Source organism: Panthera onca, chromosome E2 (genome assembly GCF_046562875.1).
Source record: "Panthera onca isolate mPanOnc1 chromosome E2, mPanOnc1 haplotype 2, whole genome shotgun sequence".
In the NCBI taxonomy this organism is placed as follows: Eukaryota; Metazoa; Chordata; class Mammalia; order Carnivora; family Felidae; genus Panthera; species Panthera onca.
Genome location: NC_138353.1, coordinates 19617603 through 19643611, shown reverse-complemented (window position 1 = coordinate 19643611; position 26009 = coordinate 19617603). Strand labels below are relative to the sequence as shown.

The window sequence follows — 26009 nt, the reverse complement described above, 5'->3', positions numbered from 1 at the left end:
ACTCCTGCCAGGGGCACACTCACAGAGCTGGGTGGGAGGGCGGCTTAGCCCTAACCTGCTGGGAAAGCGAGGCTCTGAACACTGGACCCGCAAAGTCCCATGTCGGGGTCAGAAGCTCAGAGCCCAGGGATGGGCTCTCTTGTCCTGGCTCCAGCACTGGGTCTCAGGGCCTCAGCTTTGCTTCCTTTAAGATGACGATGCCTCCACGGCTGCAGGTTTGTGTCCTTTTAGGGCCGATGTATAGAAAGGTGTGGGGAGCAGGTCTGTGTGGGGCCATGGTCCAGTTTCACTCGGGGAGCAGAGCATTTTCACTGGGGCCCCTCAGAGGCAAGAAAAGAAAAATCGTTTGTGGTTTGTGGATTCAGAACATCCAAGAATGGCCTGAGCAGACAGGACAGAGCCGGGAGCTTGGGGGACACAGACTCCTGGGGGCCACCACATCGGCAGCACCCCCCCCCCCCCCCCGGGAGAGGGCTCTATTGGTCCGTCTGGTCTCAAACAAAAACAGAAATTGAACTATTTAAAAAACGAGGAAGCCCACAAAAGCGCATGGAACACTGGAGTCATCTAGAGCAGCAAAAACAAGACGCTTCTCCTCGGCAGACAAGACTCCTGACCAAGTTTTCCAAAAACTCTCCTCAAAAACACAGAACATGGGACAGTGGGTGCTGGGAGCTCCTCAGCCAGCCTGGACTTACTGTTCAGATTCTAAAAGACTTTGCTTGTATTTTTTGTTTGAAAATCATCTGCTTACTGTAGAAGGAAGTATACGCCCAGTCGGCCAGCTCCATCCTGCCCAGCGACGCTCGGGGCACGGGGCTGGAGTCTATTTTCGTGTTCTCAGTTCCCTATCTTTCTCTGGCCCCCCCCCTTTTTTTTCTAAACCCCCCTCAGAGTTCCTACACACATAAGTTATTCACATTCAAGCCGCTCTGGAATCCAGGGACGAAAGCTATCTCTTTCATAAATCATCTCCCTCCAGCTCCTCTGTGTCCATTTCGTCCGCCCTCTGAGCGCAAAGTGACAATGGGGAATTCGGTCATACTTTGGCTCCACCAAGCGCTCAGGATCCCTCCTCCCCGGCTGCCTGGGGACACCCACCAGGGCCGCCACCATCTTTGGCCGAGTGAACGCGTATGATAATCTAAGACATCTGGGGAGATATTACACATCTCTAAGCAATACGCTGGCGTCTCTTTCCTCACATGTGTTTATCTGGTTCTATTTCTGGCCGGATGAGAGGTTCTGTCTGCCCTTGGCTCCTCCCCAGCAGCTTCATGCCCGGGCTACCCGCCACCATTGGCTCAGCCAGACCCTCCCTAAGCCCCTACCTCAGCTCCCCTGGCCCCACCGCAGAGGCCGGCCGGCTTGGGCCGCATCTTGGGGAAACGCTGCTGTGCACGGACAAGGCTCCCTGCGCTCAGTAGGTAGCTTCACTTCAACCTCCCGAGCTGTGGCCTAGCCCTCGGCCACCTCTCACTCAGGACCGGCACTGTGCATGCACACAGGCCTCTATGCGATGGCAGGAGCATTTCAGATCCCAATTTGCAGTTGCCCCAGCCTGCGTTCCAGGCGAGGCCAGGGGATTTCTGAGAAGTCGGAAACTCCTGCTTCCCTCCAGGCCTCAGGGTGAGAGAGGAAGACGTACTAGTCGCTTTCCCGCTGATGTACTCCAGCGGGCGGCCCCTCCAGATGAAGCACACGGGCTGCCTGCCCGCCTCCAGCCCAACCTTCTGTGGAGTGCCAAGGCCCTGATGGGACCAGCGGGGCAAAGGCCATCACTTGGAGGCCGCGGGCTGACTCATCAAGCAGACCTCTCCCCACACCTTCTAGGCATCCCTGCTCCACACCCTGCTCCACGGGGCGACTGCTCCCATGGGGCCCAGGCAGACAGGAAAGTTGCCCAAGCAACCACCCCCAGGAACCCAGAGCTGGTGATCCCTGGTACCCATAGTAACAAAAGCAGGCACAGGCTGGGGGCGTCCTGTGTGTCTGGAGAGAATTGCTATTCCCATTCTACGGATGACGTGAAGAGAAGCAGAGCACCAGTGAGGGGTCAAGTCCCCAGGAAGGACACTGCATGGCACCCGGCCTGATGTGTGGGCGGGACACAGCGCCCACCCAAGCCCTTGCCGCCACCGAAGCACTGTGGACAAAGCCTGGGCGTCAGGGCAGCGGCCTCCACCAAGGAGGGACTCGGTGTCACGAGCACAGCACATGGTTCATTTCACTTTTTTGGAGTGCAGTGTCCCATGATGTGTGTGAGCACCCAGGCTGTCTGGACCAGTGCTTTTCAAACTGTGGGTGGTGAAGTCAACAGAGTGTGGGGTACAGGCCAGGATGTAACAGACAGAAAGCATGTGGTAGGGGGATCTGATTATAACTGGGGCTGGGTTAGAACATCAAGGATACATCTAACTGGGCGGAAGGCTGAAGGTTACAGCCACCGGTCTGGCTGTCCAGGCTAGCAGGGCCTGTGCCCTCCTGACAGTGTTCTCTTGCCCTGAGGCCTGGGCACGTCTGTAAGACCATCAAAAACTCAGGATGGGGCTGCCGGCTGAAAATCAAGTGTTCCCCTGTGCAAACAGCAAGGGGAGAGGGGTCTGGGCTGGGCCTGGCACCAGGGAGTAGGCCCTGGAGGTGACACTTGTTCTCTGAGGTCAGCCAGGGCATCAGGCACCAGGACAAGTGGGGCCTAGAGCCCAGCCCAGACGTTCCACCAGCTGGGGAGGAGCCCCCAGGCACAGACTCACCCCTCCCTGTGGCCGCAGAACCGTCCTGTCAGCCTGTGGGATGCCAAGGGGGCGGCTGGGGCCCTGGATGAGCGGCAGCCCCCCTCCCCCATGGCCTGCAGGGTGTCCCATGGATGCAGGCTGCTGCCCATGGCACGGTTGCCCAGGATAGAGGGAGCGAGGTAGGGTCACTTCCCCAAGCAGTTTCACGCCTAGCCCACATCTAACCTGCAGGACTGACTGGGAATGAGACAAGGGAAGGAAGGAGTTGGCGGTAATGGCGCTGGTGGCAGGAAAGGGTGGCCAGGTAGGGAAAGAGCCTGCCTGGGCCATGGCCCCTCACAGGCCAGTCCCCTCATCTATGGAAGGAAAGGACGGGGCAGCTTGGGGCTGTGACACGGGCAGCAGGAGCAGTAGCATGTGTCACTGACATGCCAGCAATAGGTCAGAGGTCTCCAGGGGCTTCCCTGTGAGGAAAACCCTGGTTTCTCCAGGCAAAAAGAAGGGGGCTTTGGCTACTGTGTGCTGTGTCCCCACCTCTGCGTTAGCAGGGTAAGGCAAGAGAGAACCACGGCTTCAGGCTGACCATCACCAGGGCAAAGAGAAACAGGGGTCCCTGTCTGCTGACAGGAGAGGAGAGGAGAGGGGGGGAGAGGATACTGCATGGGGCCGGACAGGCCTCTCTCCCCGAAAGTGGGCTGGCTCCCATGCCCCAGGGGCACACAGGAGAACTGCCGCCGGCAGGGAGGAGGCCCGCCCACACATCCTGAGACAACACTGCCCTCTCCTGGCCAGTGCTGGGAGATCCGGCTCGGCACCCACATGCTGCCTGCAGCTGGGCCACCCAGGCCTGGTGATCCTTAGGTGTTCTAGAAGGTTCTCAGAGGGAACACAGGGCATGCTACCTCAGGAACCATTTCTCCGCTCCCTGATCAAATGGACGGAAGCAGCAGCTGAGGAGGGGTGTCCTGGCCGTTTTCCAAATCAGAACCCACTGGAGGCACAGCCTGGCCCCCTCCTGCTGAGGGCCCCAGGGGAGGTGGGAAGGCTGCCAGGCCAGCCTCAAACCCAGGAGTTCAGCACAAGAGAGGGTCCAACCCTAGGTGTACTGCTTCCGGGTGGACTTGAACATGGACAGTGGTGCCCCCTGGGTGCACCTCCATCCACTTTGGGACTTTGGTTTCTGGGAAGCCAGTGCAGTACATGGGAGCTATGTCTCCCCTCACACCCACCTGGCAGGGGCTGATTTGGTGAGGAGGGGTCTTCTGGGGATCCCCCCAGGATGGGTGTCCAATGACAGTAGCCACCACCCCTTGTGTGAGCATGTGAAGAGCATTAATCAGCAAGTTTCCCACACTCCTGCCACCCTGTTTTACAAGGTCTGCCACTTGCCTCAAACTCCAAAACAGAAAGCAGCTAATGGCTCCTCTGGGATAGTGACAGGGAGATGGGGTTCCTGGTGAAAGGGCTCTAAGCCCAGGGCAAAGCCCCAAGAGGTCCCACAAGAGGCCTCACGGTTCTGAGTGAGCTGAGTACTAGGGCCCCAGCAATCTGAAGCCACATCAAGGTCACGCAGAGCAAGCAGGACAGCATCTAGCAGACAGAAATGGGAAGGGGCCCACGGAGTCGGCAGGCCCTTACTTCTCAGCTCTGGGTGACAAAGCTGATGTGCAGGGAGAAGCAGCATGCCTAACCTATAAGCCCCAATTCACAGGGAGACGACGGAGGCCAACAGCGGTCATGGCCCAGCTCCTAGGAAGGTGCTGGTACTGGAGGGACAGAGGCATGGGCGGTGGGCCGGGCCCAGCTGGCTTCATGCTCTACTTGGCACACACCTTGAGACAGGGCTGGGGCTGAAAACATACAACAGGCCTTGAGACTCGAGAGCTGTCTGGCTCAGAGTCTGCCGGTGGCTCTCACCGCCAGTCTGTCATGGAGCCAGCTGCTGGAAAATGGGCCTCAGGGCCCCGGAGCACAGGTACAAGCCCCAGACTGCTGGCTCTGAGGATGGCCACCATCGCAGCTCTCACCTGCCAAGGCCATGCTGTGCCAGGCTCCCCACTCAACACTGTGTATTCTCCCAGAGATAGGTGCCCTATCACCCCGTGACTGATGGAGAAGCTGAGGCTCAGGGTACCAGCCACTCAGCTGGGGAGGGGGAGGGCAGGGGGATCATCACACAGCCCGGGCTCTCTAAGGCTCCCTGTAGGGGTGCGGGGGCACGTGTGGGACTGCGAGGGGAAGGATGGAAAGGCTGGCTGCCTCAGCCCTACCCCCACCTTCTCCAGTACAGCCTGACTGCCCCGGCCCAGCTCTGACCCCAAACAGCCCCTCACTAAACGTTCAAACATCTCTGGGGCATTTTCCCCTGACTTCAGGGGACTGAAGCACCCAGAGCGTGCCAGCCGGTGGGCACCTGGAATAGCCGTGGCTCTGGGAGACACTCAGCTTCAGGAGAAACTCTGTGCTATGCTCATATTTTGGTTTCATACCTTATGATAAAGTATTGTGGCTTTTATGTTGGGATAACAGAGTGATTTATTATTTACCGAACACAGTAGGCGCTCGGCAGATCAATTTCAATAAAACAATGGATTATAAACGCCGCCAGCAATCTGGCAGCAGCAGTAATCAACAAAACATGTTGTTCTAAATGCTGCATAATAAATTGACTATAATAAACTCGTAATTATTCTACTGGCTACATTTCAAAGTTAGTACGAGAAAAATAAAATCACCAATTTGGACTTGGCATTAACATCCGTGGGATTCCTGGATCGCTCTCCTCTCTTAGCTGCAAGCGGCAGATGCAGGTGCCATGTGCTCCCACGAGGGCCAAGGCCACATCTGGGCCGTGTGGAAACCTGATCTAGGCTGCGCCCCGGTCAGCCGGGCCCCACCCCAGCAGTGGCCACCCCAGGAACACAGCCGTGACCAGCCTCTCCTGGGGTGAGGATCGTACTGGGGGCAGATAAAGAGGAGAGCAGAGAAGCAGACAGTCCTCTGGGATATGCCAAACTCACAGAGGAGAAAAACTCATGGCCACATGATGCTGCCACAGGGCCCTCCGGCAGGCCAGAGCTGGTCCAATGACAGCTGAAACCTGCTGGTAGGGCTAGGTCTCTGACTCTGCCCGAGGACTGATTCCCACATCCTGGCCTCCAGGCCCAGCCAGAATGGGCTGCACTAAGAGCATTAGGAAATGTTGCAGGAGGCAAGAGTGCCTGGGGATGCCAGGTGGTTTCTTGGGGCCACGAGTGGCTCAGCCATGGCCCAGAGGGCAGAGCCCTTCCCTGTCTTTCCTTCGTCTCCAGCTGAGCCAAGTCTGAAGCAGTCAACTCCCTCCCCAAATCCTTCTGGCTCTGCACCTGGACCCTCCTTGTGTCTCAGTGACCTCACCTACACATGGAGATGGGCAGTGGGACACAGGGTGGGGACAGGGTGAGAAAATCTACCCAAAGGGGTGTCCCTGGTGCCAGGCACTGGGGAGACTCCTGTCAAGGTTTTTGCATGCCCTTGGCCCCTATGCCTTGAATGACTCGGGAAGGGTGCAGCCACTTTGGGTGCCCCCCTCTGTATGTTCTGGTCCCTGCCCTGCCGGCCCAGGCCCCTGGGAAAGGGCACATGAGCTCAGCACGTGCGTTTCTGACACGTCTCTTCCACCCCTCTATATAGTCTTGAGAGGCATGTGCCACCTCCACCAACAGAAAAGTAAACTGAGGCTCTGGGAGGGAGCTAAGTGACTCTGTTTCCTCCCAGAAGGCTGAGCTGGGCTCTTGCCAACAGTGGCCCTACCCAGAACATGCCGTCCAGCCGCTGACCCGGGTGAGCGCAGCTAGTCACGGAGCCTGCTGTGCCCCTGGCAAGGACACCCTGGGATTGGGTGGGCTTCTGCAAACACATAGCGACAGCTCAGAACATGGCTCATGCCCCCCAGTGGATGTGGACCAGGGACCCCTGCGTGCAGGCTCCCCTCCGCCCCAATGCAGGGCTGAGCTACACGTGCGTGAAGCCAGGTTCAGGTTCAGGCCAGCGTGCAGGCATTGCCAGAGCTCTAGCTCGGGAACTGAGCCCAGCAGGGCAACACCCATACTCTGAGAAGCAGCAGGATACCGGCTGGAAGCAGGCTTGCTGAAATCTTGCTCAGGTGCCCTGGCAACCAGGAGGCGAAGGCACCAGAGAACCAGGTGGGACAGTCCGTGTCCCCCACTCTGCCCATGTGTCGGTGACCACAGCAAAGATGCCTGCAGGCTAAGGCAGGGTGGTGACGCGGGGCTTGCGGCCTTTAACTGGTTCTCAGTAGCCCTGTGGCAGCCTGGGCTGACCCTGCCTGATATGTGGGTGCTGGAGAGGAGAAGCAGGGAATGCCCAGCGCCCATGAGCTGAAGAGAGAGCTGGTCCAGGTCAGCAAGGTGCCCACAGACCCCTCCCGAGGCCTGGAGCAGCTGTCTGGAGAGGAGCGGCATATGCTCAGCATAAGCCCTACAGACCGGGGTCGTGGGCAAGATGTATGATTCTGCCAACAGGGGCCAGTCCATCGCAGGGGTGGGGGCTGCAGATCCCGCCTACGCCTGCTTAGTCAGGGCTCCACGGGGTGCTGTGAGCACTGTAAGCTGTGCTCAGAAAAGCCCTGCAAACAGTCTTGAAGGTCAAGCACTGCCTCTGACCTCCTGGGCTAATGGCCATTTATGGATGGCTGAGGCTGGCAGGATTCAGAGGGGGCGAGGCTCCCTCCGGGTCTTCCCTGATCCAGACTAGGTGCCCACCCTCCCGGTACCGAGACAGAGGTGTGAGTGTGGCAGGTACGGGGCAGGAGCTGGGGCCACCTTGGGCCCCCAGCACAGGGCCCTCCACATCCTCTTTCCCTGATGATGGACAGAAGGTGCCATGCAGGTGGGGGGCCCTGGCAAAGAAGTTTGGGCCTGGGGCAGGCCTGGGGGCCTCACTGTGCTCAGCCCTCCCAGGGTGGGGACCAAGAGATCCCAGTCTGTTCCCCTTGAGGTGGAGCCCCACTGCGGCCCTGCGTGTCACACGCAGAGCCAGGGCAGGGGCACCTCAGGCTGGCCTCACTCACCACATGTCTCCGTCCTGGATGGTCCGGTCGTTGGGGGCCCCGGCATGTCCATAGTGCAGCACGGCCGAATTCTCACCACTGCACAGCAACCAGGGGAGGTGGTCAACAGCCCATCTTCGCCCAGCAGGCCCCGGAGGGGGCACCCCACCCTGCCCCGTGGGCACTACCGCCCACCCTCCAGCAGAGGCCCAGCGGGGGCTGTATCAGGCCCACAGTCTGAGGTGTGGGCGGGGAGCACAACGGCCCCGGCACCTTAGCCATACAGCTGGTGGAAGCCTCTGAGTGCACAGTTCACAGCGCTGCCACCGTCAGGGCTTCCCCAGGTGAGTGCTGTTTGGGCAGGTGACCTTGGGCCCGGGGATGTGGGACTGGTGGGGGGGACAAGGGTCTGAAACCCAGGGAAGGGAGTTTGAGGAAGCCCTCTTGTCCTGGCGGAGGGAGAGGGGAGACCCATGTCAGGGGCCACCATGCTGCAAGGCTGGCTCCTCTGCTCGAGACTGCTTCCCTAATGAGCGATGCCTTTAAGAAAAAAAAAGGACTTTTAAGTCTGTCCAAAGGAAAAAAAAAACCCCACCTGGGTGTAATATTTATGGCCCTGTTCGGGAGTCTCAGGAATCATAAAAGTAGAAATAATGATTTTTCTCTCTATCCACCAGAGAAGAACATTTCCAAAGACTGAGATGTTCACATGTATTATTCATGTGCCGAGGACGTGCACATCAGCAGAGCTGCGGCTCCGTCCTGGCTGGGCAGAGGCCAGACCCTCTGACCCAGGGGGGCAGAGCAGGGGGAGACTGGCTGGGGCGAGCCTGGGAGAGGAAGGGCCACCCGCAGCCAGGTTGTGCCCCTCAAAGACACACCTAGAGTGACACATGCAGACACACAGACACGCAACACGGCACACTCGGGAAGCCTGGGTGGCTCGGTTGGTTAAGTGTCCAGCTTCGGCTCAGGTCATGATCTCATGGTTCGTGAGTTTGAGCCCCGTGTCGGGCTCTGTGCTGACAGCTCAGAGCCTGGAGCCTGCTTCCCATTCTGTGTCTCCCTCTCTCTCTGCCCCTTTCCCGCTCACACTGTGTCTCTCTCTCAAAAATAAACATTTAAAAAAATATATAAGAAAAAATAGTGCACACTAACAACCATGAGCCGCCCCATACTCATGGTCATTTGTACCCCATGCCTCCAGCCACCATGCAGGTGACACACACACAGAGACTCAGAGCTCCCTGCCTCAGCCACAATGTGCCACATGCAGAGGTACCTAGAGTGACACCCCCTACTGCAGAGACCCAGACTCAACCACAGTGGTGATGTTCCTTACACAGCCACACTGACAACTATGCATGCGCGCGCGCGCACACACACACACACACACACACACACACACACACACACAACCACGGCCTCCTGCACTGACAGAGCTCCTCCCACCTCTGCTGCACACAAAAGCCATTACAGGGTAAAGCCACGTCCTGGCCCCCACACGCTGGGTGTGTGCTTGTGTGGAGGGGACGAGGAAGGCCAGCCAGCAGCCTCAGGGGAGCGGCCACCTTAGAGGAGGCCAGGAAGGGCACAACAGTGAGGGGGCCACCCCGGCTGGGGGCCTCAGGAGAGAACAATTTCCAAGAGTAAGCGGGCACTCATGTGGGCACGGTAGTGAACAGGCGTGCCTGAGCTCAGGGGGGCAGCGGGGTCTCCTCGCCTTCTCACGACCTCCTTCCTCCATTGTTCCCACTTACCTGCCGCAGATGCAGGTGTAGGAGCTGTGGCGCATGCCGCCCCGGGAGTAGCAGTAGTGCTCGAAGAGGCTGCAGGGGAAGGAAGGAAGGAAGTCAGGGTGCGGTTGCCAGAGCGTGCACAGCCCCCACCCCAGGAAAACCTTCAGCCCAAGCCTTGCTTGGCTGCACCCGCAGGAGGGCCTGAGTGACCCTGCATGGGTCCACGGGGCTCATAGCCTAGAGCCCAGGGTTGGCCACAGGCCACAAGAGCACAGAGGCCAGTGAGGACAGGGAGCAAAACTGGAGAAGCCACCCCGCCTCCTGGGCCCACTGGGAAGCGGGGGCTACCGCTGTTTCTGCGGGTTTCCCTGTGACTCCCAGGTCCAGTGGCCACAACCCACCCCACCAGGAGGGGCTGGACACATGGCCAGGGAGGGACATGAACTCTCCAGGCCCCAAGCTGGACTCAGATGGCCCTGGCCCTGACCCTGGGGATGGGCACAGGGAAAAGAGAGCAGGAGCCACTGAGCACTGGCCTGGAGGACAGGATTGAGGGGCAGGCCCTCAAGCAGACCGAGCAGGGCAGAGCCGTCTCTGGCCACAGGTAGAGGGGGTGGAGAGAGGCAGGGTCTGAGGACAGGCCCTGCTTCCTGTCCTCAGGCCAAGCAGCAAACAGGCTGGCTTCCTGGACCAGCTCCTAGCCTGGGAAGGGGAGGCCAGAAACAAAGTCTGGAGGGAAAGATGAGACCCTAGAGGGGGCAGCCAGCCCCCAGGCTGAGCCCAGAACCAGAGCCTGGGGAGGCCTCCGGGCGTGTAGGATGTCTGCAGACCCCTGAAAGCCCAGGAATGTAACAAAGGTCAGAGGGTAAGCCACCCTTGGCAGAAGTCTGGGCTCTGCCCCTGTCCCCCTGCCCCCCACCGAAGGCGCAGATCCTGGAGATGACTGCAGGGGCTATTGGACCCGACCAGCCACATCAACGCCACATTAGGAGCAATGAACCCCAGGGGGCCACGCTGCCAAGAGCTCTGGGGAGGCCACGACCCTGCCCATACCCCCACCATAAGCCCCAGGATCTGGGGTAGGAGCTAGTCTTGGCATGGGACGCTGTGCTCCAAGAGCTCAGCGTCTCCAGGCCTCGCCCCCTTCCTCAGGTCCAGCCCTCCCGCATCCCTGGCAGAGAAGCAGGTCCGGGGGGGGGGGGGGGTGCCCACCCCACCCACCGACCACCAGGGCAGGGGACCAAGCACGGGGCTGTGCCGCTGTCTCTGTCCTCAGCACACCGAGGCCGCCCGTGGGCACGCTAAGCAGCAATCCTGCCCTGCGCATTCTAGGCCTGTTTTGGAGAATGTCTGTATGGAGGAGTCTAATCTTCCAGGCACTGTAAACACCAATTATGTATAATTGTGATGACTGGGTATTAAGTAGTTGTCATGCAGGAGTGGTTCTGCTACATTCAGTCGGCTTTCAGACTTGCTTTACAAACCTCCCGGGATAATTGGGTATCTGCGAGCGAACTATTTCCTCAACATAAAGGATTTCAGGAACTGTCAGGGAGGCGAGGAAGGGCGCACACATCCTCTTATCGGTGCCCTGTATTCACCAGAGAAAGCATTCTGGTGGCTCTGGTGGCCGCCACCGACTCCCACCTCCGTCCCAGAGACCATGGGGGGGCGGCAAGGCCGAGTCACAGCCCCGAGTGTGGCCACAGCCCGGCCCGTTGCTCCATGGGGCAGCCTTGGACACCAGCGGTGCACCGCCTCTGCTCCCAGCCTAGAGACCAGGGCCTCGGACACCAGGCTTCCACACGGCAAGCCCACAGAGAGTGGAGAAGGCCCAGGCCACCACAGAGCTGCAATGCTCCCCTAGCTTTGGAAGACACAACCGTGCCTGGTCAGAAGCAGACCTTGGGGCTGCACGGCCATTCTCCAGGTGATGGGAACAGCGGGCCTCTCCTGGGGTCGGGGGACAGGCAGACAAGTGCAGGCTGTGGGAGCCACCAGCGTCAGGAAGGACAGGCAGAGGGACAGCTGTGCCACCTGCACGTGCAGGTGACTAAACAGGAACATTCTGCGGCAGCCTGAGGACGAGGGGTGGGTGCCTTGTCTCCCTCCTCTGCAGCCAGACTCAGCGGCCTGCCATGTAATCTACTCAGTGGAAGCAGCCCTCGCGGCACGCCCCTGGCTTCCATTTAAGAAAAAAGGACTTTCGGGGGCACCTGCGTGGCTCAGTAGGTTAAGCGTCCGGCTTCAGCTCAGGTCATGATCTCACGGTTCGTGGGTTCAGGCCCTGCCTCAAGCTCTGTGCTGACAGCTCGGAGCCTGGAGCATGCTTTGGATTCTGTGTCTCCATCTCTATCTCTGCCCATCCCCTGCTCATGCTCTGTCTCTCTGAGTCTCTCAAAAATAAACAAACATTAAAAAAAAGAAAAAAGAAAAAGAAAAAAGGACTTTTGGGTAAAAGGCGTAGCTTACAGAAGCACCAAACTAAGCAATGGCTGACCCAGTTTTCACCTGCAGATTGCAGCCCGGCTCTGGGTCATTCTCCAGACACAGGGACAATCCCACACAGCGATAAGGAAGAGGAGAACTGCCACAAGCTGAAAAGTCGCTCTAGCTGAAAATGATTTGAAGTTCTTCAAACTGGACTTCAGCACCTAATTTAACTTTTCTGATATGATGTGAGGACCAACTGGTGACGATAACAGGTGAATGCAACAGGCCCACATTTTCTGCTCCCACACCTCGGAGGCCCCTCTCTCTGGGACCTCGGGTGTCCAAGTTCTGGGACAAGTGCGATGGCTCAGGGGGCTCATGGAGAGATGTGAGTCTGACATATTTCTGATTTTCAAGGGGTAGGGGTGAGCAGTGGGTGCTCCCAGCTGGGGCCACATCGGTGACACGAAGTTCCTGCAGAGCATGGTAAGCATTGGCCACGAGGACAGACCACAGCAGAGACACCTGTTCCCACTGCACAGTTCACAGACCAAGGTGGCAACAGAAGGGCAATTACTAAAGATCCTTCTAGAACCTTACGGAAAATATGGCAAACTGTGAACCGGATGAGGGTCCAGGCGACTTATAACCATAGGAGCTTAACTACGGACTGACGCAAGTCTACAGCCAAATTCGGCCATGGGCTACCAATTAGCCCCTCTGGAGCCACAAGGAGATGACAGCAGAGTCCGCGGCTGGAAATCCTCCTTCTCCCACACTCAGAGGTGCTACGTAAAAGAGAATACGCAGAGCCACGTTCATAGGACAGGAAGGAAGTTGGGGCCAGAAGGAAGAGGAGGCTGTCAGTCTCGGGAAGCTGGAGGCCTTGGCCTTGCACTGCCATGTGGGGCTGGCGACAAGGCCTCAGGGACATAAGAAGCAGCAGAACAGAACTGAGACCCCACCCCCACACGCGGCGGTGGCCCCGGGCAGGGATGCACCCTCAGCACAAGGGCAGGCTTGGAGAAAACTCGCCAGCGTCATAACAGGCAATCAGGAAGCCTGCCTGGGCTTTGGGAATAAAACAAAATACATTGCCCTCCCTCAGAATTCATAGTGTAGGCCTGTCCTCCATGGGGTTCAGGTTCCTGGTTTTGGAAACCCCCACCCCCACCCCAAGCCAAGAAATGAGCAGAAAACTATGTTCCTGACTGGTGATGCCTGGAGCACCCGCACCCGGCAGGGGCAGACACAGAACCAACTGGGCCGTCACACCCTCGACCCAGGCCAGCCAAGATCTGTGCACACGGACACGTGCGTGCACACACACACACACACACACACACACACACACTGAGGATGAACTCACAATCCAAAAATAGTCCACAAGAGTTGTCTTCTGCTAACAGAACCGTCAGATGGAGACTGTACCCATCATGTAATATAACTGGGGTCTAAACATGGAGCAGACAGAACAGGCAGGGCTTGTGAAGAACCACAGCGAAACTCCTGGAGGCGACCAGTCTGTCCATAAGGAGATGGGGGCAAGAGGCCAGGCACTGGTGCTGGAGGCCCAGAGATCACCTCTGCTTGCTCTTTCCATCTGTGGCTCTCCCGTGTGTCACAGTGTCCTGCTGGGCCTGACTGCCCCGCTCCCTCCTGCTCTACCTGCACAGAGCACCTGACCAGGCACCGGGCATGTGGCCCAGCCACCACTGCCTCCCCCCGCCTCCTTTCCTCCCGCAGCAGGAGGGCTTCCTGAGGAGCAGAGGGATGCAGGGGGCTCTCACACACATGCCACTCTGTGGCCCCTGAAGCTCCCCCAGCATGGCCATTCCCCAAACTGTAAATTTATACTCCTTGCCTATAAATATCTCCCAAGAAAGACACAAGTGGAAAATGCTTTGTATCCAGGCATCAATGAGAACCTTTCAGTAACCTGGGAGAGTCTGTGCTGTGAATAACGAGGTGGATGGAGCCACCACAGCGACAGAGGGGCAGGCCCATTTGTCAGTGCCTAGAGTGACGAATGGGGCCGGGAGAGCAGATGGCCTCGGCCGGATCTGCAGGAAAGGTGTCTCCAGGGACAGCACTGGGGGTCTCCGCCGGGGCCTGCAAATCCAGCCCGTGGAGCCTTCCTGGGCACACGGCCCAGCTCCTGCCCCCTGAGGTTTATCACCTGATGAGGAGATAGCCACAGACCTATAAAAATGCATGAGCTGACCAAGATAATGGCAGAAGGGCTGCCCCGGGCAGCTGGTGTCAGTGAGCTATCAGTGCAAGCGTGAGCACTGGCAGGCCAGTCAGGGAGGTCAGCGGGGGCCACATCAGCCCCCTCCCAGGCGGGGCCCTGATGCACGTCGGTTCCCGGGAGGCCAAGCCAGGAACAGGAGAGTGGAAGGGAAGCTGAGCAGGCTGGTGCAGGCCACTCGTCTGAGCTGCGGGTCTAGGAGAGTGAGCAGTGAGGACACAGGGTTATTGTGTGTGGGCCGAGGCACTCCGAGCTAAATGCGGGGTCCTCCTGGGCCGGGGTGCACCCCACACCCACTGTTACTGCGGTCTCAGGCGGGTGCCCCACGTTTTCTCCTGGCAGAGGCAGGTTCCAGTTGCTCAGGCCTGTTAGGTTCCCCACCCATAGTCCTCACTCTGGGCCACATGCCTCCCAGGGCACTGTTCCGTACTGACACTGAAGTCAAATCCTAGCTCTCTGCCACTTACCAGCTGTATGGCCGTTCTGTGACTCAGTTTCCTTATCTGTAAAATAGCATAAGAGTACCTCCCACAGAGTTGTTGTATCACTTAGGTGACATTATACATATAAAGTACATAACACACCAAGCCCTATGTACAGGACGCATTAGCTGTCACTGTTGTCACAGTTCAGGGGCCTCAAAGGGAGTCACACAGCAAGGATCCCTCGCTGAAGGAAAAGAGGCTGGGCTTGGACAGTCTCTTGCCTACTCCTTTAAAGCCAAACAGAATCCCTCCATGGCTGGACACTGGCACCCGAATATTCCAGAGCAGCCAGGGTCTCTATGGGCGCCCACCAGCCCCACACGCAGGTGGACACGTGCAGCATCCCTATGACCGACATGCACACGGGGCTTCCCCTGACACGGGGCATCTCAGCCGCCTCTGTCCTGCTCACACATCCTGAAGTCTCCCCTCCTTGGGGAAGAACCAGGGCCTCGAGGGATAAGAAGAGAGAGGAGTGGGGGTGTCTCATGATGTCTGGGGCCAATGACTATGCTCTGTGCAGTTATCACAGCACTGAGTTACTTTTCATTCACATTTCTTCTGTTTAATTACTCTTAGTTTTGGGGTAGAAATGACCACAGCTGTGTAATGAATGTGATATTGCCTTTTGCAGATCTAGCCACTAAAAGAAAATTCTTGATAAGTAAGGAAACCACAGTCCCACAGAGAGGAGTCATGACATCCACCTGGAGGCGACTGGAGGGTTTTCCTGTTTTCCCAAAGTGGAGGCAGCAGCCAAAGAGGATCCAGACCCAGAGGAGAGGTTTCTAGTAGGACGAGAACAGCTTTCCCGGGGAGCCGGAAGCACAGACCACATTGTTTTTGAATTTCCGGGGAAGGGTGGATGCTGCTTGGCTCACTTCTTCCGGGGGTGATCAGATGTCATCAGAACGCACCCAGCAGGAGGGCCCCCATCCCGCCCTCATAATTGTTGCCATGCAGCGTGGTTCCAGCCACCCATCCAGGGCACGGCCCAAATTCCCAGGGGGATCCCAGCTTCCGTGACGGAGTTCTCTGTGGGCCTTCTGAGGGGTGGGTTCCGGGCTCGGTGGTGGTGAACTGAGAGGCTGTCCTGTCCGTCTGCCTCCCCAGAACCCCAGTGAAGAAGGGCACAGGGCAAGCTAGGGAGCCACCGCCGAGGGGTTTTAAATGAGCGAGGAGCATCCACACAGTCTGTCACCAAGAGGGGACTGCCTTCAAGCCTTGGACTAAACCCAGACGTGCGTTAGTAATAAAACCAGAGCTCAAGGCACAGCTTGTGAGACTTGGCACCACCAGAGACACAGACCATGTGTAACGGCTGTGGTGGCTGTCTCCGTCAGCAGCAGTTCCTTCTGCCTGATGCTCCCCGAATCCCTTCCTGCTGCCCCACCTGGGTCCCGGACTGGGGACAGTGACACCCTCCCGGCCAGGACCTCCCACGGCCCGTAACAGAAACCGAACAGTCACCAGCAGCCTTCAGTTTTCCACAGCTGTTGGTGGGAAGGAGCGATGTTCCTACTTTGTGGATGGAAGAATCTGTGGCTCAGACAGGTGGCGTGCTGTGGTCAGGGAACCCACCGCATCTGTGTCTGAGCTTGGTGTCTCGGCAGGGTTTCTGACCCCGATGCGCCCGAAGCCTCAGGCCTGTTAGTGGTGCACGTGCGGCAACAGCACCTGCCTCGGCGGGGCGAGGCGACCCGCTCTGCAAATGCTGGTGGCGGATGGTGCCACACCGCGCCTTCCAGGGCCCTGGCCTCACACGTGTGCACAGGGCCCCACCTGATCCCGGGCCAAGGCCGGCCACCCTGGGACAGCGCCCCAGGCAGGACGGTGCAACATGCGAGCTGGTGCTCCAGGAGAGGCCCCTGGGACGCAGAGGCCCCGCAAGGGAAGATTCCACCAACCAGAGGCAAGGGCAGCAGCAAAGACAGGGTCACGGCGGGAAGACGAGGAGCACCAGAGAGAAGCCACTCACTCTCTCCCCGAGAGCAGCGTTATCAAGGTACGAGATAATTAGCATTTTAATTGGATAATTGGGAATTCTAAATTGCCTATCTTGTATTAAGCATAACTGAGGACATAACATGACATTCAATTAACAAATATTCCTCTTTATTCTTGACATGCTTGATTAGGTTGAATTTCTGAGTTCTTCGGTATCAGTTACTGGATAAAGCCCTGGCCACGTCAGACTGCTAATAAACGCATATGTATATATATGATTATATGTATATATATATGAATATACATATATATGTAAATATGGAAAAGATTTTAGAAATTCTCTACACAAAGAAAAAACTCACCCATAATCTTATGCCCCAGAGATAACCTCTATCAGATATTTTGTTGACCATCCTTCCAGGCATTTTTTTAATGCAATAAACACAGATTTAAAATTTTTTTACATTTTATATTTCTAAAGCTTATTATTAATTTATTTTGAGAGAGAGAATGTACGTGTGAGTGGGGGAAGGGCAGAGAGAGAGAGAGAGAGGGAGAGAGAGAATCCCAAGCAGGCTCCACGATGTTGCAGGGTTCAAACTCACAAACTATGAGATCATGACCTGAGCCAAAATCAAGAGTTGGACGCTTAACTGACCAAGCCACCCAGGACACCCCTTAAACACAGATTTTCAAAAATAATAACTCTATACTAAAATAGTAAAACTGTTTTTTAAAAAAGTCACTTTTTGACTGATGTCTGATCTGACATGCATACAGAAAAGGACTACAATCGGGGCACCTGGGTGGTTCAGTAGGTTGAGCGTCTGACTCTTGATTTTGGCTCAGGTCATGATCCCAGGGTTGTGGGATCGAGCCCCACATCTGGCTTTGTGCTGAGTGTGGAGCCTGCTTAAGATTCTCTCTCTCTCTCTCTCTCTCTCTCTCTCTCTCTCCCTCTCCCTCTCCCTCTCTCCCTCCCTCCCTCTCTCTCTCCCTCTCTCCGCCCCTGTCCCCCACTTGCGCACTCTCTGTCTCTCTCTAAAACAAAAAATGAAAAAGAAAAGAAAAAGAAAATGACTACAGTCTTGAGGACCCAGCACAGTGACCTGTCATGAAGTGAGCACGCCTATCCAATGTGCCCAGCACCCAGGGGCCCCTCCCGGTCAGACCTCACTCCCAGGGGGGTGGCCTGACTTCCAACACTGCAGGTTAATTTCGCCTGTTTTTGAACTTTATGTAAGTGGAATCAAACAGCATGACCTCTCTGTCGGCTTCCTCCGCTGCTCCCCAGTAATGCTAGGTGGTGCCGGGTGGTGGGTACTTGTCGTCGTGCGTTCTCATTGTCGGTAGCGTTCCACTGGTTCCGCTCTGCTGCTGCTGAACATTTTGGCCGTTTCCAGACTGCAGCTCTCACAGGTGGTGCTGCTGTGGACATTCTGGATCGGTCTTTGGGGGGCAGGGCACGTGCACCTCCACCGAGCACACTCCGGGGCGGACACGCTGTCACCGGATTTTGTGTGGGCTCAGGGTTAGCGGGTAACACCAGTCTCTCCAGGTACTGTATCAATTTATTCACCGGCTCATAACTTCCTCCTGTGCACGGGGCCCTGTGCACGGGGCCCAAAAGAGTGGAGAATGGCCCCACCCAGTCCTGGGCGAAGGCTGGGATATTTCGGGGAAGGTTCTTGCTAAAGCAAGAATATTTTCCCCTGTCAATAGATACATGTCTATACTATTTTTATTTTTAGGGCTGTCCCTCTGTCTAGAATCTGACTACTTCTCCCCACTAATGCTGGTGCGGGCCACGTTCTTCTCTCGCAGGTTGATGGTGACACTGGTGTGGCTGGTCTCCCTGCTTCAGCCCTTGTCCTCTACAGCGGGCTCCTTCTTCATGGAGTCCTGGCTTCCCAGGAGCTGCCCACCTTCCTCTCACTTCCCGGTCTCCCCTCATCTTCTCCATCTGTCTCCTTGCTATTCCTGGGACCGCTGGGCAAGCTCCCACCTCAGCGCCACTAGATGAGCCCCATTCTCTCTGCCTGGAATGTCTGCCCCACAGATCCATAGATTGCTCCCTCCTTCAGGACTCTCCTCCAATGACCCCTTCTCAGGGACGCCTGTCCTGAGCTTCCTGGATAAAGGACTCCCTCCCCTATAGCCCTCACCATCTAACTTTTATCCATCCGGCCTTACCTCCATTAGGCTAGGGTTCTATTTTACTTTCACTCTAGTATCTCCTGGGCCCAGAATAGTGCCTGGCACACAGGCGCTTCTCGGTACGTTTCTGTTCAGTGACTGAATAGTAAATGCTTGCGTGGGCAATACCACGGCCTATAATTTACTCAACCAATTTCACGCTGTTGGATATCTAGGTTGCTTCCACCTCCGTGTTACGATGGACACCCATGGCCATACGCCTGTCGCTGTCTTTGGACTAAATTCCTAGAAGGAGAATTACATGGGCACATTTGGAGCCTCAGAGCCTGTTGTGCCAAACAGACCCCAAAAGGTTCATAAGGATTTTCAGGGTCCTGAACGGTGCCCCATGGGGCCTGTCTGCCCACTGAACCGTGAATCTGGTGGGCAAAACACAAAAGTATTTCGTTTTTCATTGATTAAGTGGCAAGTTTACATGTTTATTTCCTCATATTTCTTCCTTGCTGAATGGCTCATTTCTTTTTTAGGAAGCTAGACGCTCAGTTTTCTCTTATTGATCCTTACGGGATTTATATATGAAGGATACTAGCTAATGGTTTTGACCATCATCTATGTAGCAAGCAGCCGGCCCATGCTGACCCTCTCTAGTGCCTTCTTGGATGATTCCCTGGAAGAAGGGCAGGGCAGCCGGGGCAGAGGCTACACACAAGGGCAGGGATGACTGGTGCCCTGAATGTGACAACATACAGGAAGACAAAACCTGGAGCCTGCAGCGCACGGCTCGAGTGGAAAATTCTATATCTGTGAGCCCCGACCCCTTTGGGGCTGACGTCTTGAACAAGTGAGAGGGCCCCAGCTTTGGGAGGCCCCTGGAGAGCTTTGTAAACGTTTACCGGTGTAACTGACAACGATCTGCCTTAATCTGGGATCAGTGTCTGCTCACATCCGACCCAACCTCACCAGCCCTTGCCGATGTCATCAATAACACCCTTTTCGGCCCCAAACTGAAAACTCTCCCTTGAAAAAATGCACCAGGCCATGCTAGGAATCATCCACAGAGGCTTAACGTATGACCAGGAAGGGGTAGAGGGAGATAATACTTATTCAACACAATCTAGAGGCTACTCTCCCTCCAAAGGATGCTTGCACCCCCACCTCCCCTCCCCAGAAAGATGCAGGGGAAGGAAGCAGGCACATGGGGCACCTTCGGGAAGAATGATGGGGGGTGGGGGGGCTTCCCGTGAGTTAGTATTTCCCACGGCATGACAAAAGTCCACGAGATGACATTATAGGGTAGACTGACAAACAGGTTTTATGCATTAGGTATTTATTTTAAACTGTTCCGCTCCATTTATGGCAAATTATACTGAGTTTCACTCACGACAGGGATATAAAGCTTTCTTTTAAAGGATATTTAAAGGAAAAAAAAAAAAAAGCAAAGAAACTATTAAGCAAATAGTATTACAAGTGAGACCAGGATTTGGCAGATGGTGAGAGCGTGTCACGTGCCCGATGCTGGGGGTTTCTGCTTCTCTGAGGAAAAGCCTGTTTTTAGTTCTGGGTGGGAATATATTGGTCCAGAAGCTCCCTGCCAGAGAGCACCTGCTGGTCTTTGGAAAACAGCTGGTGGGAGGGACTCAAACAGAACCCAGTCTTTCCTGTACCCCCACTTGCTCCTGTCCCTGGCCCAGCAGCCTTGGACCCCGGGCCACCGCGGACCCCAAGGGCAAATGCCACACGGGCTCCTCTGTCCTTAGCACTTGGGGTGAGAAGAGGTGTCAGGGAACAAAGCCACGTCCAGCAAATCTGGCTGCCAAGGGCCTCGGACGAGCAGATGCCAAGTTCGTACCATGTTGCTCTGCTCCGCCACTGACTGAAGACGAGGAAGAGCTTCCCCGTGGCCTGAATCCTGGCTGGAGCCTTACTTGGCACTGTTTCCGCCTTCCTTTATTTAATAGCTCCTCATAAAGCCGGGTCATTAGACAGAGGCTGTTCAGGGCAATGACTCTCTCGAACGCCCACGCGGGACCACGGGTGAACAGCACCTCAGGTGCCTGGCGGCTCCCGCTCGCCTGCGGCTCCCTTTGGAGGCACCACTCGCCAGGAGGTCCCACGCCCCAAATTCCCGCCACCACCAGTGGAAGAAGCAAAACTTGGGCTCTTTCACCACACGGGTGCTTCCTAAATACCAATCCTGCGGAAGACGAGGGTCCGGGATTCCACTCGGTGCACTAGGACAAGACCCCTTGTCATCCCTTCTAGAGAAAGAGAGGGCTTTGCTCCTTGAATGCCCCCAGGGTGGGTGTCTTGGTTCTACAGAGCCCGGTGCTACTTGATTTCCAAACATCGAATTTCTTTCTCAGTCCCATAATCTTAAAGTATTTCATAAATTTGCCGTTTCCCATGTAACTTTCCTGGAAAGCACCATTTCACGTCAATGCCTTTCTAAAGTGGCGGTCCAAAGTATCGGCTGGCTCTCCCCATCCCGTCTCCAGCTCTGGCCAGCCCTCTGGGGCTCGCTCCCCTCTTCTGAATGAGTCACCCTTGGGTCTCACTGGTGTCCACATGTTGCCTCCCAAACGCCCTCTGCTCCAGGCTCTGACGCCAGCCGGGCCCAGCTGCGCACACACAGACCATTCGAGGTGTTTGAAGCACGGGACACTAAATACAGGGACCTGGCAGGGAGGATCACTGCGCAGCAGAAGGCTGGGGCCACCTTTAGGCGGGAGGACCCAGGAGAGTCCCGTCACTGCAGGATCCTGGTCACCTGCAAGAAGTGAGAAGCATGGCCGCCTCACCAGGTGAGCACTCCCCCAGGGACCTAAGACACAGTGTGTCCTCTTTGAGAACATTCTCCCAACCACAAAGCCCAGGTTGGAGCCAAACCGGCAATGGAAGGAGGCCCAGACACCGTCGGGCAGGCCTGGATGGGCCCTTGGTGGAGACAGCCCTTTCTACTCCAGCATATGGGCTACTCTGCCTGGGCTGCCGAAAACCCTCTTCTAACGAGCCTTTGCGTCCCCGCTCACAACTCCAAACGTTATTTCAGACACACTTGGCTGAAGGAACAACGGCAATGCTATTTATCACTTTGAAAGTCTTTATCCACTTAAGATGATAAATGGGGAAAGCATTCAGGCTGCCCCTGTAGAAAGATCAGCCCTGAAAAGAGGAGGCACTGCCACGGGGGACGCTCCACAAGCACGGGGCTGGGGAGGGGGGCGGACAACGGGGCAGCGGGCTCTACTTTCCCGGGCCCCAGGGCCTCAGCACCAGCTCACGTCACATGGGCAGGTGGTGGCTGGGGGGACGGCCACGGGTGCTCTCCACCTGCTCCCAACCTGTTGCAGGACGTCCACTCCGGGTCCATAGGGAACAGGTGAGGTGACTTAAGAACTCGTTCTGCTACTCTGGGCCTTTCCCCTGCTGAGTTCCTGCAGATGAAGGGCAGGTTCCTGAAAGTACTCCTCCAACCCCCGTGAACTAAAAATTTCTGTAATGTAAACCTATTTATCAATAGCTAATTAATAAGGTCTAAGTCCTATGATGACAGGGTGATTAAAGGGTTTCTGAAATAATCCATTTTTAATTAAAATGCTACCCTCTCTTGGTTTCTGGATAGATTCAAAAGAAAGCCTTAACAGATGTCTTGTTTTTAAATACACATTATATGAAGCCAATAATTAGAAGAATTCATGCTTTTAATTATATTTTAATTATTCTTTGCCTATTGATGCAAAGTTAAATATTCTTTCTTTATGGTACTAATACTGCTAACCAAAGCCAGCAGACAGCTAGCAGGAATTTTTGCAGGTGTGAGTCCCATTTCAGAGAGCTGTGTAGCAGCAAAGGCACTTTGGAACTCTGCCTTCATCCGGATGGCAATCTACTTCTGGTGAACCGCATGCTCTGGAGGCGCTCTCCTGGCTGCCGGTCTGTAAGAGTCATGCTCCAGGGCAGAAGCACCAGCCACGTGATAGGAGGGTCTGGGTCTCCCCTTCTCCTGTCCAGCCACGAGGCAGAAAAGTCCCGTGGCTTCTCCATCCCCTTCCTGCACATACCGTGAAGCACCTCACCAGGGCAACCCACACAAGCAACCAAATCACCCGCCAAAATTCAAAAAGCTTACAAAATGCGATGAGAACTTGGAGGAGGGGGCAGAGGGAGTCACAGTGTCATGGTGTGCTTCCCCGTCTGCCATGCTGGCCACTGTGGGGAGCATCCCTACAGCCCAGTGTGCCCTGAGCACTCTGTTCCAGGGTCTCCCCGACTCCGGCGCAAGCCCCGCCCCCACTGCATCACGCTGTTGGCTCCCCTCCCACCAGGATTGCCGCAGCCCCACCTCGCTGGTCCCTTGAGTCTAACAGGCTGCTCTGCTGGCCTCGAACCAGGTCCCCTCATGGCCCACCTGCCTGCCCAAGAGGTGGTGGCTGGGGGTAGTTCTCAGTGACCTCTCCCCCCTTTCACCTAGGTCAGCCTCCTTCTCTTCCCTCACCACACACCCTTCACGGCTTTCACTTTGGCATATGGCTATGCCACGGCACCTGTCCTTTTTCCTTACCGGTCTCGAAGGGAACCCCTAGACGTAGGCCCAAGGCACCCTATACCTGAGGCTGGGCACACAGTAGGTCCTCAGTAAACATCTGAGCAAAGGGTAACAGATGGCAGGGACAGCTGGCCTGAACATACCTAATGGTCAAAACAGAACACACACACACGAGCACATGCACGTGTACACACACATACACGTGGCATTAACCCCCAGCTTCCCAGGAGGTGCCCTGGGCAGAGACTTGGCTGTGTAGCTCACCTGTCTTCCTATAGTCAGTGGGACCACGTGATGGGCTCTCACCAAAGGGAGTATGAGCGGAAGTGACGTGTGCCGCATCCGGGCAAGGCTCTTAAGAGCGGATATAAGCTCTCCATGCTTTCTCTCTCCCCTCTCAACAGGGGCAGAGTTGGGCAACGGAAGCAGCCCTGACACTGGTGAAGGACAGCCGTGGGGCCTGCTTCAGGCTACAGCATGGCCGGGAATAAACAGTCACTGCGCTGATCCAGTGAGATTTGGGTTTTTGTTGTTAGTGCAGCAAAGGCTATCCTATGCTGACTAACACATGTAGTGGGCTCACCTGCCAATTCACAGGGGGAAAAAATGTCAGCATCCTTCTTACTCATTACTTTTAAATGCACTGTAGGTAGACTAAAGAGTATGAGTATAAAAAACAAAACCATGTGGATGCATGGATTTGTCATACTATCCACACCAGTGTTGAAATATTTCATAACTGTAAAGTTTCTAAAGAAACTCATAAAATCATAAGGATAGGAGAAGGCATATGCAAATAGTTGAATTGTTTAGAGGCAGCAGAAGAGGCCTACGTACTCATGCAAAAGACACCAACTCTACAGGAAAGGATGAATTTGACCTTTTATCAAATGGTCAAAGCTATGCAACAAACTAGGAAAAATATTTTGACAAATAAAACTGAACATGAAGAGCACATGAAGTGCTCTTACAGATCAGTAAGTCAACCACGAATGTCCCAATAGCAAATTGTGCCAAGGACAGACAAGCCACAAAGACAAACGCCAGAGAAATACCCACAAGAGAAGTGTCACCTCTCTGGTAATCATTGTTTCCCTTATCAGATTGGTAAAGATGAAAAACAATAAAAACAGCAGTTAACTTTGAGGGCCAAGTGCACTCGTGTGTGTGTGTGTGTGTGTGTGTACACCCGGCTCAGTGGTAGAGAGCACGGGTTCTACAGAGAGGCTGCCTGGCTCCTCCAAGACCCATCTGGCCGCTGTGGGATCGTGGGCCAGTTGCTGAAAGCCTTGGCCCTTACAGGCTTGGTGTCCGATCAAGTGCAGAAGGTAGGTCTCCTCGCCTCAGGGGATTAGATGAGAAAATTTCTAGGAAGCACACAGTATGTGCTCACCGGACATGAACGTCATTGACAGCTATGAGGGAGAACAAGTTCCAGAGGACCAGATGGGCTCCGTGCATCAAAATTTCCCCCAGCGATTCCACTTGCGGAACCTACCCCGAAGACATGACCAGCTGAGATGGAGAAGAGATGGAGAGATAAGGTCGATCGCTGCAGTGTCGTTCACACTGGGAAGCCACTGCTGGCGCAGGACCTGTGTGAGCGGAGATGGCGGGGCCCCCACAGGTCCGCCGTGCCCTGGCTCAGAGACGGAGGAGACAGCCACTTTGCACAGGAGGAAGAACAAACTCTGCCCTAGCGTGATCCCAGAAGATCAAAGTCCGTTTGTCTGTGCCCCTGGTGAGACCCAGAAGCATGTTTGCTAGAGCAACAGGGGTTAGCGAGCCTCTGCATCACAGGGTTTTCTCGTATCTTGTTCATAATGCTCTGTACTAATTTTCCTACTGGAACAGGTAATATCCTTTTATCAGACAAAGCCATTTCACTTTGAAAATATTGTTTTGGAAGAAACAGAAGCTCCTTGTTAAAGACCAGCTGGCCTACACCCAGCCTTGCCCTGCTGGCCTGCCCAGGACTGGCGATGTGCTGGCCCAGCGGACACAACCCACGCAGCCGCGATCCGGGACGACTCCGCGAAGCTGCCACAAGGGGTCGCCAATGCACACCGCCTGCCACCACTGGCACAGAGCATCTGGAGAAATCTTCAGCCAGGCTCGAGGGCCTGCAACGCAGAAACTAACTCTGTAGGCAAGACTCTCCGGTATGGGGTGTGGAGAATCCGAGCCACGAGAAGGTCTTGCCAACGAGCCCTGCTTCAAAAGCGCACTCAACTTCCTTTCTTCTCTGGAGTCAGATTCTGTGGCCAAACCCCTGTCTGCACAGAGGTCTCCCGCCTGCAGGGGGACACTTGGGGATGTCAGAGACTGGCTGGAAAACAGTGCTGCCTGCTTCTGCTGGGTGCCCACTGCACAAATGCTGCCCACCCCTCAGGGAAACACGGAGGGCTTGGGGCCCCCCTGGAGTGAAGGAAGCAAGAGACAGGATGGGGCCAAACGTGCAGCCCGGAAGGACAGAATTAAGACGCAAATCTGCCTCCCGTGCTCTCCATCTCCCCTAGGGGCAGAAGGAAGCTTCTCTGCCCAGGGGGACTGTGCTGCTCCACAAAAGCAAGCCTGCCATTGTAAACAGATTCAGCAGGCACAGGGCAAATCACCTAGAACACACACAACATGACATTCACCAAATGCTCCTGGAAAGAACTCGG

At 55.8% G+C, this 26009-nt stretch overlaps 1 protein-coding gene across 1 annotated transcript in view; it reads right to left on the bottom strand.

Annotated features, from left to right (window-relative positions):
* The window catches only part of PEPD (peptidase D), a 112087-nt gene that overhangs the window by 13933 nt on the left and 72145 nt on the right, over positions 1-26009 (bottom strand). Inside the window, exons 10-11 of the mRNA XM_060650929.3 lie at positions 9546-9614; positions 7807-7884 (exon numbers count right to left, since the gene is read on the bottom strand). Coding sequence (XP_060506912.1) covers positions 7807-7884; positions 9546-9614 — 147 coding nt within the window. The remainder of the gene's footprint in view (positions 1-7806; positions 7885-9545; positions 9615-26009) is intronic.